The sequence below is a fragment of the Chiloscyllium punctatum genome, chromosome 6 (assembly GCF_047496795.1).
Source record: "Chiloscyllium punctatum isolate Juve2018m chromosome 6, sChiPun1.3, whole genome shotgun sequence".
NCBI lineage: Eukaryota > Metazoa > Chordata > Chondrichthyes > Orectolobiformes > Hemiscylliidae > Chiloscyllium > Chiloscyllium punctatum.
The window spans coordinates 66,694,758-66,707,859 of NC_092744.1; the positions used below are offsets into that span (position 1 = coordinate 66,694,758).

At 39.2% G+C, this 13,102-nt stretch overlaps 1 protein-coding gene across 1 annotated transcript; it reads right to left on the minus strand.

Annotated features, from left to right (window-relative positions):
• Positions 1-2,257: 2,257 nt before the first annotated feature.
• LOC140478509 (uncharacterized) lies at positions 2,258-11,962 on the minus strand. Its single transcript, XM_072571763.1, has 4 exons — positions 11,729-11,962; positions 9,114-9,211; positions 8,851-9,024; positions 2,258-3,284 (listed from the first exon to the last, which is right to left on the minus strand). Exons 1-4 carry the CDS (start codon positions 11,793-11,795, stop codon positions 2,772-2,774), a joined length of 852 nt encoding a protein of 283 aa, XP_072427864.1. The 5' UTR covers positions 11,796-11,962; the 3' UTR covers positions 2,258-2,771.
• Positions 11,963-13,102: the final 1,140 nt, after the last annotated feature.

Genomic DNA, 13,102 nt, shown 5'->3' on the forward strand with positions numbered 1-13,102 from the left:
CACCTTGCATTTATCTGAATTAAACTCCATCTGCCACTTCTCAGCCCATTGGCCTATCTGGTCCAGATCCTGTTGTAATCTGAGGTAACCCTCTTCGCTGTCCACTACACCTCCAATTTTGGTGTCATCTGCAAACTTACTAACTGTACCTCTTATGCTCGCATCCAAATCATTTATCTCAATGACAAAAAGTAGTGGACCCAGCACCGATCCTTATGGCACTCCACTGGTCACAGGCCTCCAGTCTGAAAAAACAACCCTCCATCACCACCCTCTGTCTTCTACCTTTGAGCCAGTTCTGTATCCAAATGGCTAGCTCTCCCTGTATTCCATGAGATCTAACCTTGCTAATCAGTCTCCCATGGGGAATTTTGTCGAACGCCTTACTGAAGTCCATATATATATCACATCTACTGCTCTGCCCTCATCAATCTTCTTTGTTACTTCTTCAAAAAACTCAATCAAGTTTGTAGGACATGATTTCCCATGCAGAAAGCCATGTTGACTATCCCGAATCAGTCCTTGCCTTTCCAAATACATGTACATCTAGTTTGCCAGGAATCTGGTCCCTTTCTAATTCCGGTGGAGCCTGTCACATCAGAACAGCTCCATCCTGCTCCATACAGGTGCCAATGCCTTTTGAATTTTAACCCATTTCTCCTTCACCAACCTTTGAGCCATATATTATCTCTTTAATCTTGTTGACCCTATGCCAATTAGTTTGCTGCTCCAGGGGTTATTGCCCTTGTCATTCTAATTTAACCCCTAGCTGCTTATATTCCCTCAGCAGAACCTCTTTCTTCATTCTACCATTCTAGCGTTGGTACCTGGCTGGACCATGACAACTGGATCTTTCCCACTCCAAGATCCTCTACAACCCAGGTCAGGCATCACAGCCTTCAAGACTGTTGACCCTGACCACAGAGAAAAGGGTCTTTCCCCCAGCTATACTATCCCCGATTACATGCATATCTGTCTTTTCTCCTCTTGGATGACACCCTCTACCATGTTTGCTCATCCTCCCTGCTTCATGGGATGATGACCAGCTGTTGATGACCGCTGCCTGCCAACGATTGTACAATTGGCTCTGAGGTCGCTGAACAGCTTACGGAGTAAGAATGAGATGCAGAAGCCTTTGCATCTCTGGAAAAGGTGCTGGTTTTATTTCTGCTATATAAAAAAAGACCTAAAGTCTTTAGTAAGTTTTAATAAAGTAAGTTTATTTTCACTCACCTGTTACTGTAAATTTTTGTTTTTAATGAACAAATCAGAGACTTTATAACTTGTGAACCAGTTGCTCTGTGCTTCCCGCAGATTAAGAACCTGAAAAAGTGAGAGAGTGCAGAACAGCAAGCAAAATGGATCATCTCAGTGAGTACTGTGCACAGGGGCCATTGAGCTACTTTCCAGAATTTCCCTCTGTCCATAACAGCAATTTTTGTTTTATTTGTCTGTGCCTCTCTGTATATGTAAGGAGAATTTTATGAAGTGGTTAGAAAGTTAACTAACAGAACTATCTGCCAATGGTCGGCCTGGATCTAGGATCTATTTGTTTCGACCAAATTATCGTGCTTGTTAATTACAGAAACCTGATGTATGTTTTGTCAGCCTGGTTCTGAAAGAGCAAATTGAGGAATTTTGCTTACTTTTATAAAATCTTTCACTTTTGTGATGACTCTGGTCAAAGTGGGGCGCGATTTCCAGAATGGTACCCCAATGAGGCACAACAATAGAGACGTATGCAGCATAAAGTTGAGTCAGAAAGCTTATACATGTTAATGAAACTTTCCAAAATTCATACCTAGCCACATTTTTGGAAAATCCTGCCCAGTGTAAATTTTGAAACTTCCACTCCCCTTCCTGGTATGGCCCAGTTTTACTCTCAATCAGGGTTACTCTTGTCAGGTTATGCCTGCACAAATTTGGCATATAACAATTCTGGGCTCACTCAGCACTTGCTACCAAAAGTGTATTCTGAGGTGTGGTCAAACAGCATTTTGGGATCTCTGTCCATTACTGTCTGTCTACATTGATCCCAAGACTCTGTTGCCAACTAGACCAGGCTGTCTCCTTGCGACATGCACAATTTCTGCCCAGGAGAAAGGAAGCTCTCCATTGCAGTTTAAGAATTGCTGATAGAAAACACTTAATAGATTTGGACCAAATGTCTTCCTCTTATACATTTTATTTCAAGAAACTAAATTTCACAAAGATATTGAACAAAAGTCAGAGCAATATAATGAAAAGTAGCCCAAAAAACAGCAATTTTTAAACATCTTTTAATACATTGATAGCCTCTGATATACATTGAGAAACCTTTTATAGGTAAGTACATTAACAACATCTTCAGGCATAGTTCTACAGCAATTGATTTTCAGTTGTTTTCTACATCTTATTGCATGGAAAATGAATTGTTTGTTTTAAGTAAACATTAAGAAATCACTTGGACTAATGCAACACAAACACATTAAGCATTCATATAAGAACAGTGCAATCTTTGAAAAACACATCTCAATTGCATATGTAATGGTGTCAAAACAATCATAAAGCTATAACCACATCTATTTACAATATTTGTAAATGAAGAACAGGAAAAAAAAAGCCTGGGTTTGATCTTTGTTTTACTCTTAGATACCCTAATCCTACCCTAACACAATAATTTGTACAATATAATTACATTGATCAGCAGAAGTAAAATCCAGGTACTGTGACATTGATTTACTTATTATTATTTTCATATTTCATGCAATCTTAAGAGTCTACATATTTACTTAACTAATTGTACACCAGGAAGATTCATCAGTATTTGTAGAATTTAATGAGTTTGATGGTTTTGAATCTGAAACACGACTCCACACAGGAACCCTTCTTTGTCTTGGAGCCACAGCACAAACCTGATTATAACTAGATGATTTGCTGCAAATATTTTTAGTCTGCAGGCAAGCAAAACAAAATTCCACATGACATCTAGTACATATGACAAATTTGCACATTGCTTTATGCTCTATGAGAACCCCACATGTAGGACAGGCACGAATTATGGGACATTGCTGAATTTTGCTGAAGGGTAAAGTCTTGGTACTACAGTTTTGCAGGGCTTCTAGTTGGATGTTGGTGCACCCTACATTGTCACATCGATCAGAGCGTGGTGCACTTCCCTTCCACTCTTTCATACATTGCCAGCAGAATTGATAAGATTTTCCCTTCTCTTTCATACAGATGATACAAAAAACACACAGGTTTGTTAGGTCTTTTCGTTCAACACAACTTCCACATCCAGGGCACTTTAAAAACAAAATACAAAAAAAATTAGAATTAGAATTCCTGTAGTGTGGAAACAGGCCCTTCGGCCCAATAAGTCCACATCGTCCCTCTGAAGAACAACCCACCCAAACCCATTCCTCTACATTTACCCCTGACTAATGCATCTAACCTACACATCCCTGAACACTATGGGCCATTTTGCATTGCCAATTCACCTAACCTGCACATCTTTGGACTGTGGGAGGAAACCAGAGCACCCGGAGGAAACCCACGCAGACACGGGGAGAATGTGCAAACTCCACATCTGAGGCTGGAATCGAACCCAGGTCCCTGCCACTTGAGGCAACAGTGCTAACCATTGAGCCACCATGCCACCCCTACTGAGCCACTGTGCCAAATTAAATTAATTTTGCAACAGAAAGCATTGAAAATATATAACTTTTACTTTCAGGATACTAGAAGAAGGCTGATAATGAAAGGAACACTTAAGCACGTGTGCTGGTGTAATTATTCTTTGATATCATAAACATCCTCGCATTCATATTGTTATGGTTGAGATGGCAGGAGTTTTTCTTTCTCTGTCTTTCTCAGTTTCACCACTCCATGGGACACAGCAGAATCATTCTCTAGCTTCTCTTTCTTTTTCCATGTAGAATTGAAACTATTAGACAACATGTTTCTTTCCCAAAATCTCTGCATAGTGAAATACATTTACCCATATGTGTGTAATCAGTTATATTTTCATACTTTTAAAACCAATATTGAATTTCTATTGAACAGTCTTTTACATTTAAAAAAATCAATAGTTTTGTCTTTATTAACTAAAATCTAGTTAATTTTTCTTTTCTTTTTAGACTACATGGAGAAAGTATAAGATTACAGCTGAAAGAGAAAAGATATATTAACAGATTTAGTTAATAAAGATTAAACTATTGTATTTGTATGGGTGTGTGTGTGTGCATGCGTGTGCGTGTGTATAATCAGTTATATTTTCATACTTGCAAAGCCAATATTGCATTTCTTTTGTACAGTCTTTTATATAAAAAATAGAGAATGTTTAGAAACCTGTTAGTCTGACATTCAGATACACCAAATATCAACAGCCTTCCCTACATCAAAAAGTTAGAAGTGTGACCGTTCACCAATGATTGCACAATGTTCACCACTGTTCATATTCTTCACTGTTCTTCAGATATTCAAGCAGTCCATGTTCAAATGCAACAAGATCTGAACAGTATCCAGGCTTGGGCTGCAAGTGACAAGTAACATTCATGCCACAAAAATGCCAGGCAATGACCATCTTCAATAAAAGACAGTTTATCTATTATCTTTTGGCATTCCATGGGGTAACCATCACTGAATCTCCATGATCAACATTCTTGGAGTTACCATTAACTGACACTCAATTGAACTCACCACAGGAGCACAGTAGCTAACAAGAGCAGGTTAGAGGCTTGGAATACAGCAGTGAGTAACTCACCTCCTGACTCTCCAAAGCCTGTGCACCATCTGCAAAGCACAAATCAAGAATGTGATGGAATACTTCCCACTAGCTTGGATGGAAATAATTCCAACAATACTCAACAAGCTTGATACCATCTAGGACAAAGCAGCCCACTTGATTGGCATCATATCCACAAGTGTCCACCGCCTCCAACACCAACGCTCAGTTGTAGCAGTGTGTACCATCTACAAGATGCACTGCAGACGTTTACCAAAGATCCTTATGCAGCATCTTTCAAACCCACAACCAATTCTATCTAAAATGAAAAGAGCAGCAGATACATGAAAACACCACCATCTGCAAGTACCCCTCCAAGCCACTCACCACACTGGTTTGGAAATATATCACTGTTCCTTCACTGTCACTGCATCAAATCCTGGAATTCCTTTCAATATGCTAATGTAGGTCTACATACACTATGTTGACTGCACTGGTTTAAGAAGGCAGCTCAGCATGACCTTGGTGTTATGAAGTTGAAGGTGTGTATTGTACCTTTAAGAGAGAGTGAATACTGTTCTGAACTGAGAGATTACAAGCACCTGTGTATACGACAAGATGGCAGTCCCAGAGTGTACTGGAAAATTGGATATATGTAATATTTGGCTGTGAAATAGATACCTGAGTTTTGGTTACTGTTTTGACAACAATTCAAAAGTAACCAATCAGTATAAGTTATGCCCCAATCAAGTTTAAATTTATTGCTTTGCCAGCATCGAACCAATGAGACAATCCGATGTTGGGCGGGTATAAAATGCAAACATTTTCAAAATTGGTTGGACAGCAACAGCTGTACAGCCAGAGAACTAATTGCTATCTGCTCTCAAACAAATTAGAAAACACTCCCTATTGGAACTACCTTTTCATGTGAAACATTCTCACAGTAATAAGAAAGATGACACAGGAAGATCATCAGCTGGAAGAGTGAAGAGACAGAAGAAGACAGCAACTGTGTGGTTTTGAAATTAAGATGATGTACTTTTAATAAGCATCTTATTGGAACAGCATATTGTTTGTAGAGTTGGAGGCAGATAGTAAGCATTTAAGAGAAAAGGTCGGGGGGGAGCTTAGAAATTGTGAATCATTATTGTTTAATGTTCATTTTTAGAGATAAAAAATTAATTGATTTTATTTTCTTTAAATAATGGAATTTGGGTGTTCTCTGTCACTCATATTTTAACAGATTATGAGGTGAGGCTAGCATAAAGATCAATGCAATGTTCAAAGAACTAAGCATAAATGTCATTGATGTGGAGGTTTAAGGGCATAGAGGTGAGTCCTTTAAAAGTCCTTTGCCTTTAAAAAAATTAACCATTCTTATTCAGACAATGCTGCTATCCTGATTGCCGCAAACAAAAACAGAAATTGCTGGAGAAACTCGGCAAGTGTGGCAGCATCTGTGGAGAGGAAGCATTTTGAATTCAGTTACCCTTCTACAGAACAGTTCTGAACTCAACATTAACCCTGACTTTTTCTCCACAAGGCAAACTGCCACACTGCTGAGTTTCTCCAGCAATTTGTTTATGTTTACATTCTTCATCATTCACAGTTCTTTGTTTTATTTTAGATCTGACTGCCTTACACTTCTATTTTAGGAGTCCATTCTGATTTCTGAACTATATTCAAAATACTCAGAGGCAGAGGCAGCAGGCAATTTTGTTTTCAAACAACTCAAACTATCTGGAAAATGAAACCAAGAGAGCTACCAATCAGAAAAGGGTTGTCACCTAAATCCCCCTCACCCCTTGAATGGGGACTGACAGAACATGGGAGAAGCTGCTCAAGTAATCACACCCTGTTTCTCTCCCACATGGAACAGTAAGCTGTGGGGAGGTTAGTGATGGCAATGAGGGAGGCTTTAAAGTCCAGGGTGAATCCAATCTCTGCCAGGTCAGGAGAGGAAGTAAGTCCATGTTTATCCTGAGAGGGGTTAATCAGTGTGTGTAACACTGGATGGTAAGTGAGAAGGTAAAAATGAGAGAAGGAGATTACAAAAGGGACTGAATAGTTTTTTAAACCTGTCACCAGAGGAATATACAAGTAGCACATACAGGTGCTTCAACCCTCAATGTTGTGCCGACCTGAGGAACCAACCTGAAACCCAACTAACCTACACTATTCCCTTTTTGTCCACATCTTTATCCAATAACCATTTAAATGCTCTTAATGTTGGCGAGTCCACTACAGTTGCAGGTGGGGCATTTCACACCCTTCCCACTCTGAGTAAAGAACCTACCTCTGACATCTGTTCTATATCTATCACGGGTAACTGGGAGCCAGGAAAACTTTGTCATTTAAGTAATGAATTGCCACCAGGTTGACAGGGATGTTAAGAAGGCATTTGATATGTTAGCTTTTATTGGTCATGCTGCAGCTGTACAAAACTCTGGTGCGGCCACACTTTTGAGTATTGCGTACAGTTCTGGTCACTGCATTATAGGAAGGATGTGGAAGCATTGGAAAGGGTACAGAGGAGATTTAGCAGGGTACAGAAGAGATTTACCAGGATGTTGCCTGGTATGGAGGGAAGGTCTTATGAAAAAAGACTGAGGGACTTGAGGCTGTTAAGAGGTGACTTAATAGACACATACAAGATGATGAGATAGGGTGGATACTGAGAGTCTTTCTCCTCGGATGGTGATGGCTAGCACTAGGGGACGTAACTTTAAATTGAGGGGTGATAGATATAGGACAGATGTCACAACTAGGCTGTGGAAGTCCCTGCCTGCAAAAGTAGCTTACTTGCCACCTTCATGGGCATTTAAATGGTCATTAGGTAAACATTTGGATCATAATGCAATAGTGTAGGTTAGATGGGCTTCAGATTGGTTTGGAGAAAGTGAGGATTGCAGATGCTGGAGATCAGAGCTGAAAAATGTGTTGCTGGAAAAGCGCAGCAGGTCAGACAGCATCCAAAGAGCAGGAGAATTGACGTTTCGGGCATAAGCCCTCCTTCAGGATTGGTTTCACAGGTCGGCGCTACATAGTGGGCTGAAGGGCCTGTACTGCGCTATAATGTTCTATGAATTTGGAGTCTCTAGCTTAAGGCTGCATAAATTCAGAGGCTAGTAAATGGAGGACAATATCTTGGGCTCCTATTACAATGAATACTGTTCTAATTGGATAACTTAATACTGAACAGTTTTATTTCCCAAGAAAAATTTGAATTTGTTCCTAATGCATTTCATACACTTTGAATCATTGGTGTAGTGACTGTGTTTGAGACAAACGTAACTATTTTGTATTTATTAAGATCTTAAACAGCAATGAACAGTTTGCACTTTTCTAGTACAATCAATAACCTCAAGAGCTCCCAAAGTGCTTCACAACCAAGGGAGTACTTTGGAAGTACAGTCATATTGCAGTGACATTAAAGGAAATGTAATGAAGTAAATGACCAATTAGTTGAAGGGAGTTTAGGACAACAGAGGATATTCTAAAAATTAGGTTTTAATCTTTTGTATGAGCAATTAAGAAAAACTTCTCCACATAGGGTGGCAGAAGATTAAAATGCTGTTTTGCAAAAAGTAATTGATGCTGATCAAAATCAATGTAAGATAAAAATTGTTTAATTTAAATCTGCGATGGTGATTGAGTAAAAATGATTGTAACTATCTAGTGTAAGCTTTTCTGCTTTGTGCCGCAATGATGCAATCCCATTAGCTGGGACATCATTAAGTCCATAGAAGGTGTGTTTAGGGGTGGCTTTTTTTGTGTGTAAGAGTGTGGATGGGTTACTTTGAAAAAAAGTTTGTTCACTTACATCTGTTGTCTTGTGGCAATTTACATCCTGTGAGTGTCTAGGAAATTTATGCTTGTGTGTTGTGACTTAAGAGTTAATGGAGAAGTGATGATGGTTAATTCTTCTAAATCTGCTTCTGTGTAAGTCCAGTTTGCCCATAGACCAACATAAATACAGAAGGCAATGTTGGCACACGAATGCATCTCCTAATAAAGGAGTTAGTGAAAATAAAAAAGGATTCACCAAAAATGACATGGTGAAGAAATTAGAGAAAAGCCTTCAAGAAAAAAAAACCTCCTTCAGAATATTCTCAATTCCCATATTAAGTATGAATGTTAATTACCCATTTGTATTCACAATACTGTGCAGCAGCGATTGTGGCAATTTTACTTTCAAAATACTGCTGTTCTTCTTCAGTCAGCAGTGCATGCCTGCGAACCTCCACATAATGCCATTGCTTGTTACATTTCTCTTCAGTGCCTTCCTTTGCAGCAGGACAGTGAAATATGAAATGACCCTGCAGGAGGGATTGAAAATGTTCAATAAATCAAGAAAGAAGTGAAACAAAACAGAAATATGTCCAAATAAAATGCCTGAGGTGCTGACCTGGTCTATAAGGCTCCGGCACCAGGCAGTAAGTGAATTAGGGTCTACAGCATGTCCACAGGACATTTCTACTCGCAGAACATCTGGAGTGTCATCTCCTAAAATGGAAAACTTGGATTAGAATTCTGCCCAATAAAGTCTAAAGTTGAAAGTTGTCAAACACAGGCGAACATCAACTCTTCTGTATTGCTCACAAGACAAAGCTATTCACTGTGCCTCATCCATGTCACAATACATTCAATTCAATTCCTGCTCCTCAGATGCTGCCTGACCTGTAGTCCTTTTCCAGCACCAAATGTTCTGACTCAGCTTCCCACAAAGACCTCGCAATCTCAGTCACTTGAATTCCCCCTTTGCAGAGAGCAGTTTTAATCAGGAGCCAGGTCGAGGTAATTCCTAGGAATGCAGCAGCAGTGATGTAAGCCAGCAGGTAAGCAGGCTGTCATGTTAAAATATTCATTCAGAGCAGAAAATGAAAAGTACATATTATTGAGCACTTTTAATTCATATCTTCGGATAATCTGAGAAATGATCATATTTGGATTACAATAGAAGCTAAGAATTAAAGTAAGCAGACTTCCTGGAAAAAAAATGTAAATGTGGATTTCCTTATCATCATGGGAAATTTGACATTTTATAAATACAAATTTTGTCTCAAAGTTAATAAAAGGGTTTAGAAGTAATGATTAGTTTACTGCATACAAGGTCGTTCTCCTATAACATGTGTTTCATTATAACATGATTGACAAATTGACACAAAGTTTTAAAGGGTGTATTGGTTATAATGTGATACTGGACCCATTCATTTAAACTGAGCTGCAATTTTCTCACAACACAGAATTGAATGAAAAGGAACTAACACATTATAGTGGAACTGACTGTAGTTAAAAACTCATTACCTCCCTTTTAACAAGGAGTGATCTTTTTCAAGGCTTGTTACATAGTAAGACTAACAATTTAAAAGTTCTTGCCAATTCAAATGATTTTGAATATTGATAGTCTAGTATTAGTAGAGTGTAGGTGCTTCAATCACAACTTCAGAGAAGCACACAATCATGGACAGCAGCTTCTGGATTGCTTCATGAATTCTATGCTTCTACAGATTCTATAAATTAATGTTGGTTTTCCTGGAAGAATGATGACAACAGCAAGAAAGAAGCATTAATGTTTCAACTCTGATATGATTCTTCTTCAGCAGAGTTTTTCCAGCACTTCCTGTTTTTATTTTAGATTTCCTGCCATTTCACACTACAAAATGAGGGCCAAAGTTAATAGTATTCAGAATTTGTTTAAATGTCGACTTAAAACATAATTGTAACAAACTAGATCCTGGAATGCTGCAAACTTGATCTGAATGGAGCAGAAAATAGTCATGGAACCCCTGTGACACGGAAGCAGTCCATCCAGCCCACACCAAAGCACATCCCATGCAGACCCAACCCCATCCTATCCCAGGGCCAATCCACCTAACCCGCACACCTTTGGACCATGGGAGGAGACCCCACAAAGACATGGGGAGTATGTGTAAACTCCGTTGAATTAAACTCCGTTGGGTCCCTGGCACTGTGAGGCAGCAGTGCTAACCACCGAGCCACCATACTGCCCCTTAGCATCATAAATTATGGTAATTAAAGGAGTATTATTTTCAACTACAGGAAATCTCACAATTCCTTTTTCTTGAAAATATCATCACCTAAAATATCATTCTAACTCAATGTTTTTGTCACTTGCAAATGTGTCATTTTGCTATTGAGAAGGAAACTATTGCATGAATTTAGCAGATGGATAACGATTACAGGAGAAAACACAGAAGCTGGAGAAATTTAGCAGCTTCACAACAACCGTTGAGAAACAAGAGGGTAACGTTTCAACTCTGACTTCTTCAGCAGAATTTCCCCAGGACTTCCGGGTTCTATTTCAGACTTCCAACCTCCACAATATTTTGCTTTAATTTGAAAAACTATTCACATTTGAAATCCAAACCTTGACTGGGGAAACACAGCGCTTCAATTTGGCTTTAAATTTGATTTTAAAATTCTTAATCCTTATTTACAAAGCGCCTATGTGGCTTCGCTAACTCCCTCCAGTATTAAATACAAACAAAAACTGAAATGGCTGGAAAAGCTCAGCGGGTCTGAGGAAGGATGACCAGACCCGAACTGTTAATTCTGATTTCTCTTCACGGATGCTGCCAGAACTGCTGAATCTTTCCAGCCATTTCAGTTTTGGTTTCTGATTTACAGCGTCCGCAGTTATTTCGGTTTTTACTTAGTCTCCTCCAGTGTTACTTTGAAATATTGCGGTCTCCTGAATAGTCTAGGTTTTTATTGCTCCAAATGACCAGGCTAGAACCTATATACTCCCCTACACTTGCGCCTCTCTATAAAGTTTCTTTTCCCCCAATTTAAGGCACACCATAAATTTTTTTGACAAAGCTTTCACCGTCTAACCCAATTTCTGAGTACGTGGCTGGCTTACTGATTTTGTTTTAGGTTAAATGTTCCAATTTTGTTGAAGAGGCTGCATGACTCCTGATGCTGTAATTGCTCCAAATAAAATCTTCTGTCTTTATTTTTTCAAGTTGTAACGCTACTAATTGTCCATGAGTATTTTACCTGTGATCTCGTCCTTTCTGTTCACAAATATCAAACTGCTGTCTTTGGGATCATAACGCTTCTCCATAATCGGACTTCACGGCTTCAGTCTCAAATGATGTGGCCGAAACGGACAGTTCAGGTCAACAGGACGGATCTCTGTAAAGAAATGTTCAAAAGTAAATGAACAAATTCAATAAAATTAAACGCACCTGACGAACCGAAAGTAACAATGCTTCAAACTCTGTTTTGTCAGGTATTTCATTGGTTTGTTCTTATTTAAAGAGCCAATGAATGATCAGTCAGGCGCATCTGTTGTTCTGTGATATTTCAATTTCTTCTGGTCTCAGTGATTTCCCGGAACTGTTGGCTGTAGCAAAAATTGCCTTAATGCTTTACTGTATAATTCCTAAACAATGGTGTCGTTCTGTCTTAAATATCGCTCATAGTACATCTTTTTTTGTCACTTAAAATTCTGCTGTTTCTGAACAGGGGTCCCGGTGGCTTTCTCAATGAGTCCAGTTCTCTGGAGAAAGTGAAGAACAAAGAACAAAGAAAATTTACAACCCAGGAACAGGCCCAATGACCCTCCAAGACTGAGCCATCTAAATCCACTGTCTAAACCTGTCGCCCAATTCCTAAGCATCTGTATCCCTCTGCTCCCCATCTACTCATGCATCTGTCCAGACGCATCTTAAATTGTGGGATATAGGTAAAGTAGTGTTACTTCTGCAATCATATTTACTTATGCAAGGTAAATGAACTCACACCAGTGTATAATTGTTTCAGCCAAGAGCTGAGTCAACAAGAATGGAAACTATGTGAAGGAAATACATAATTGTTTTTGTTTTAGCTGAAATGTGCCTGCAAAGAATGATAGATGTTACAGGCAAATAGATAAGGTGCTGTGAGGGGAGGGGGTTAAGCTAGATACACCTGTACAAACAGTCGTTAATACGCATCCGTTTCCCGCTTCTGCAAAAACAAGAACAAACCATAATCAAGAAGTCATGAGGTCATAAGGTCATAACAAGTGAGGGAGGATATACCTAACAATGGCCCACAGCAGGATGTGGTCAAACGGCCTTGTGAGGCCAGAAATAAGCATTTGTCACAGACAAGGCCGATTTAAGGCAAGAGATGAACAAGAGTAATGGGCGCCGGTCTTAGAAAGGTGGGAGATGTAAACAAAGGAGGAGCAATGGGAGGAGAGAATAGGAACCAAATTACATAAATGTTGTGTACTAGTTGAATTCAGTGTGTGTGTGTGTCCCTGCCTTGTGGACAGTGGACATCACACCCTCTTGCAAGAGTAAAAGAAATGACACTACTGATTCAGATCTTGTCTCGGACTGAAATTATTGAAATGAGTGAGCTTTGTTTCTCACACAAATG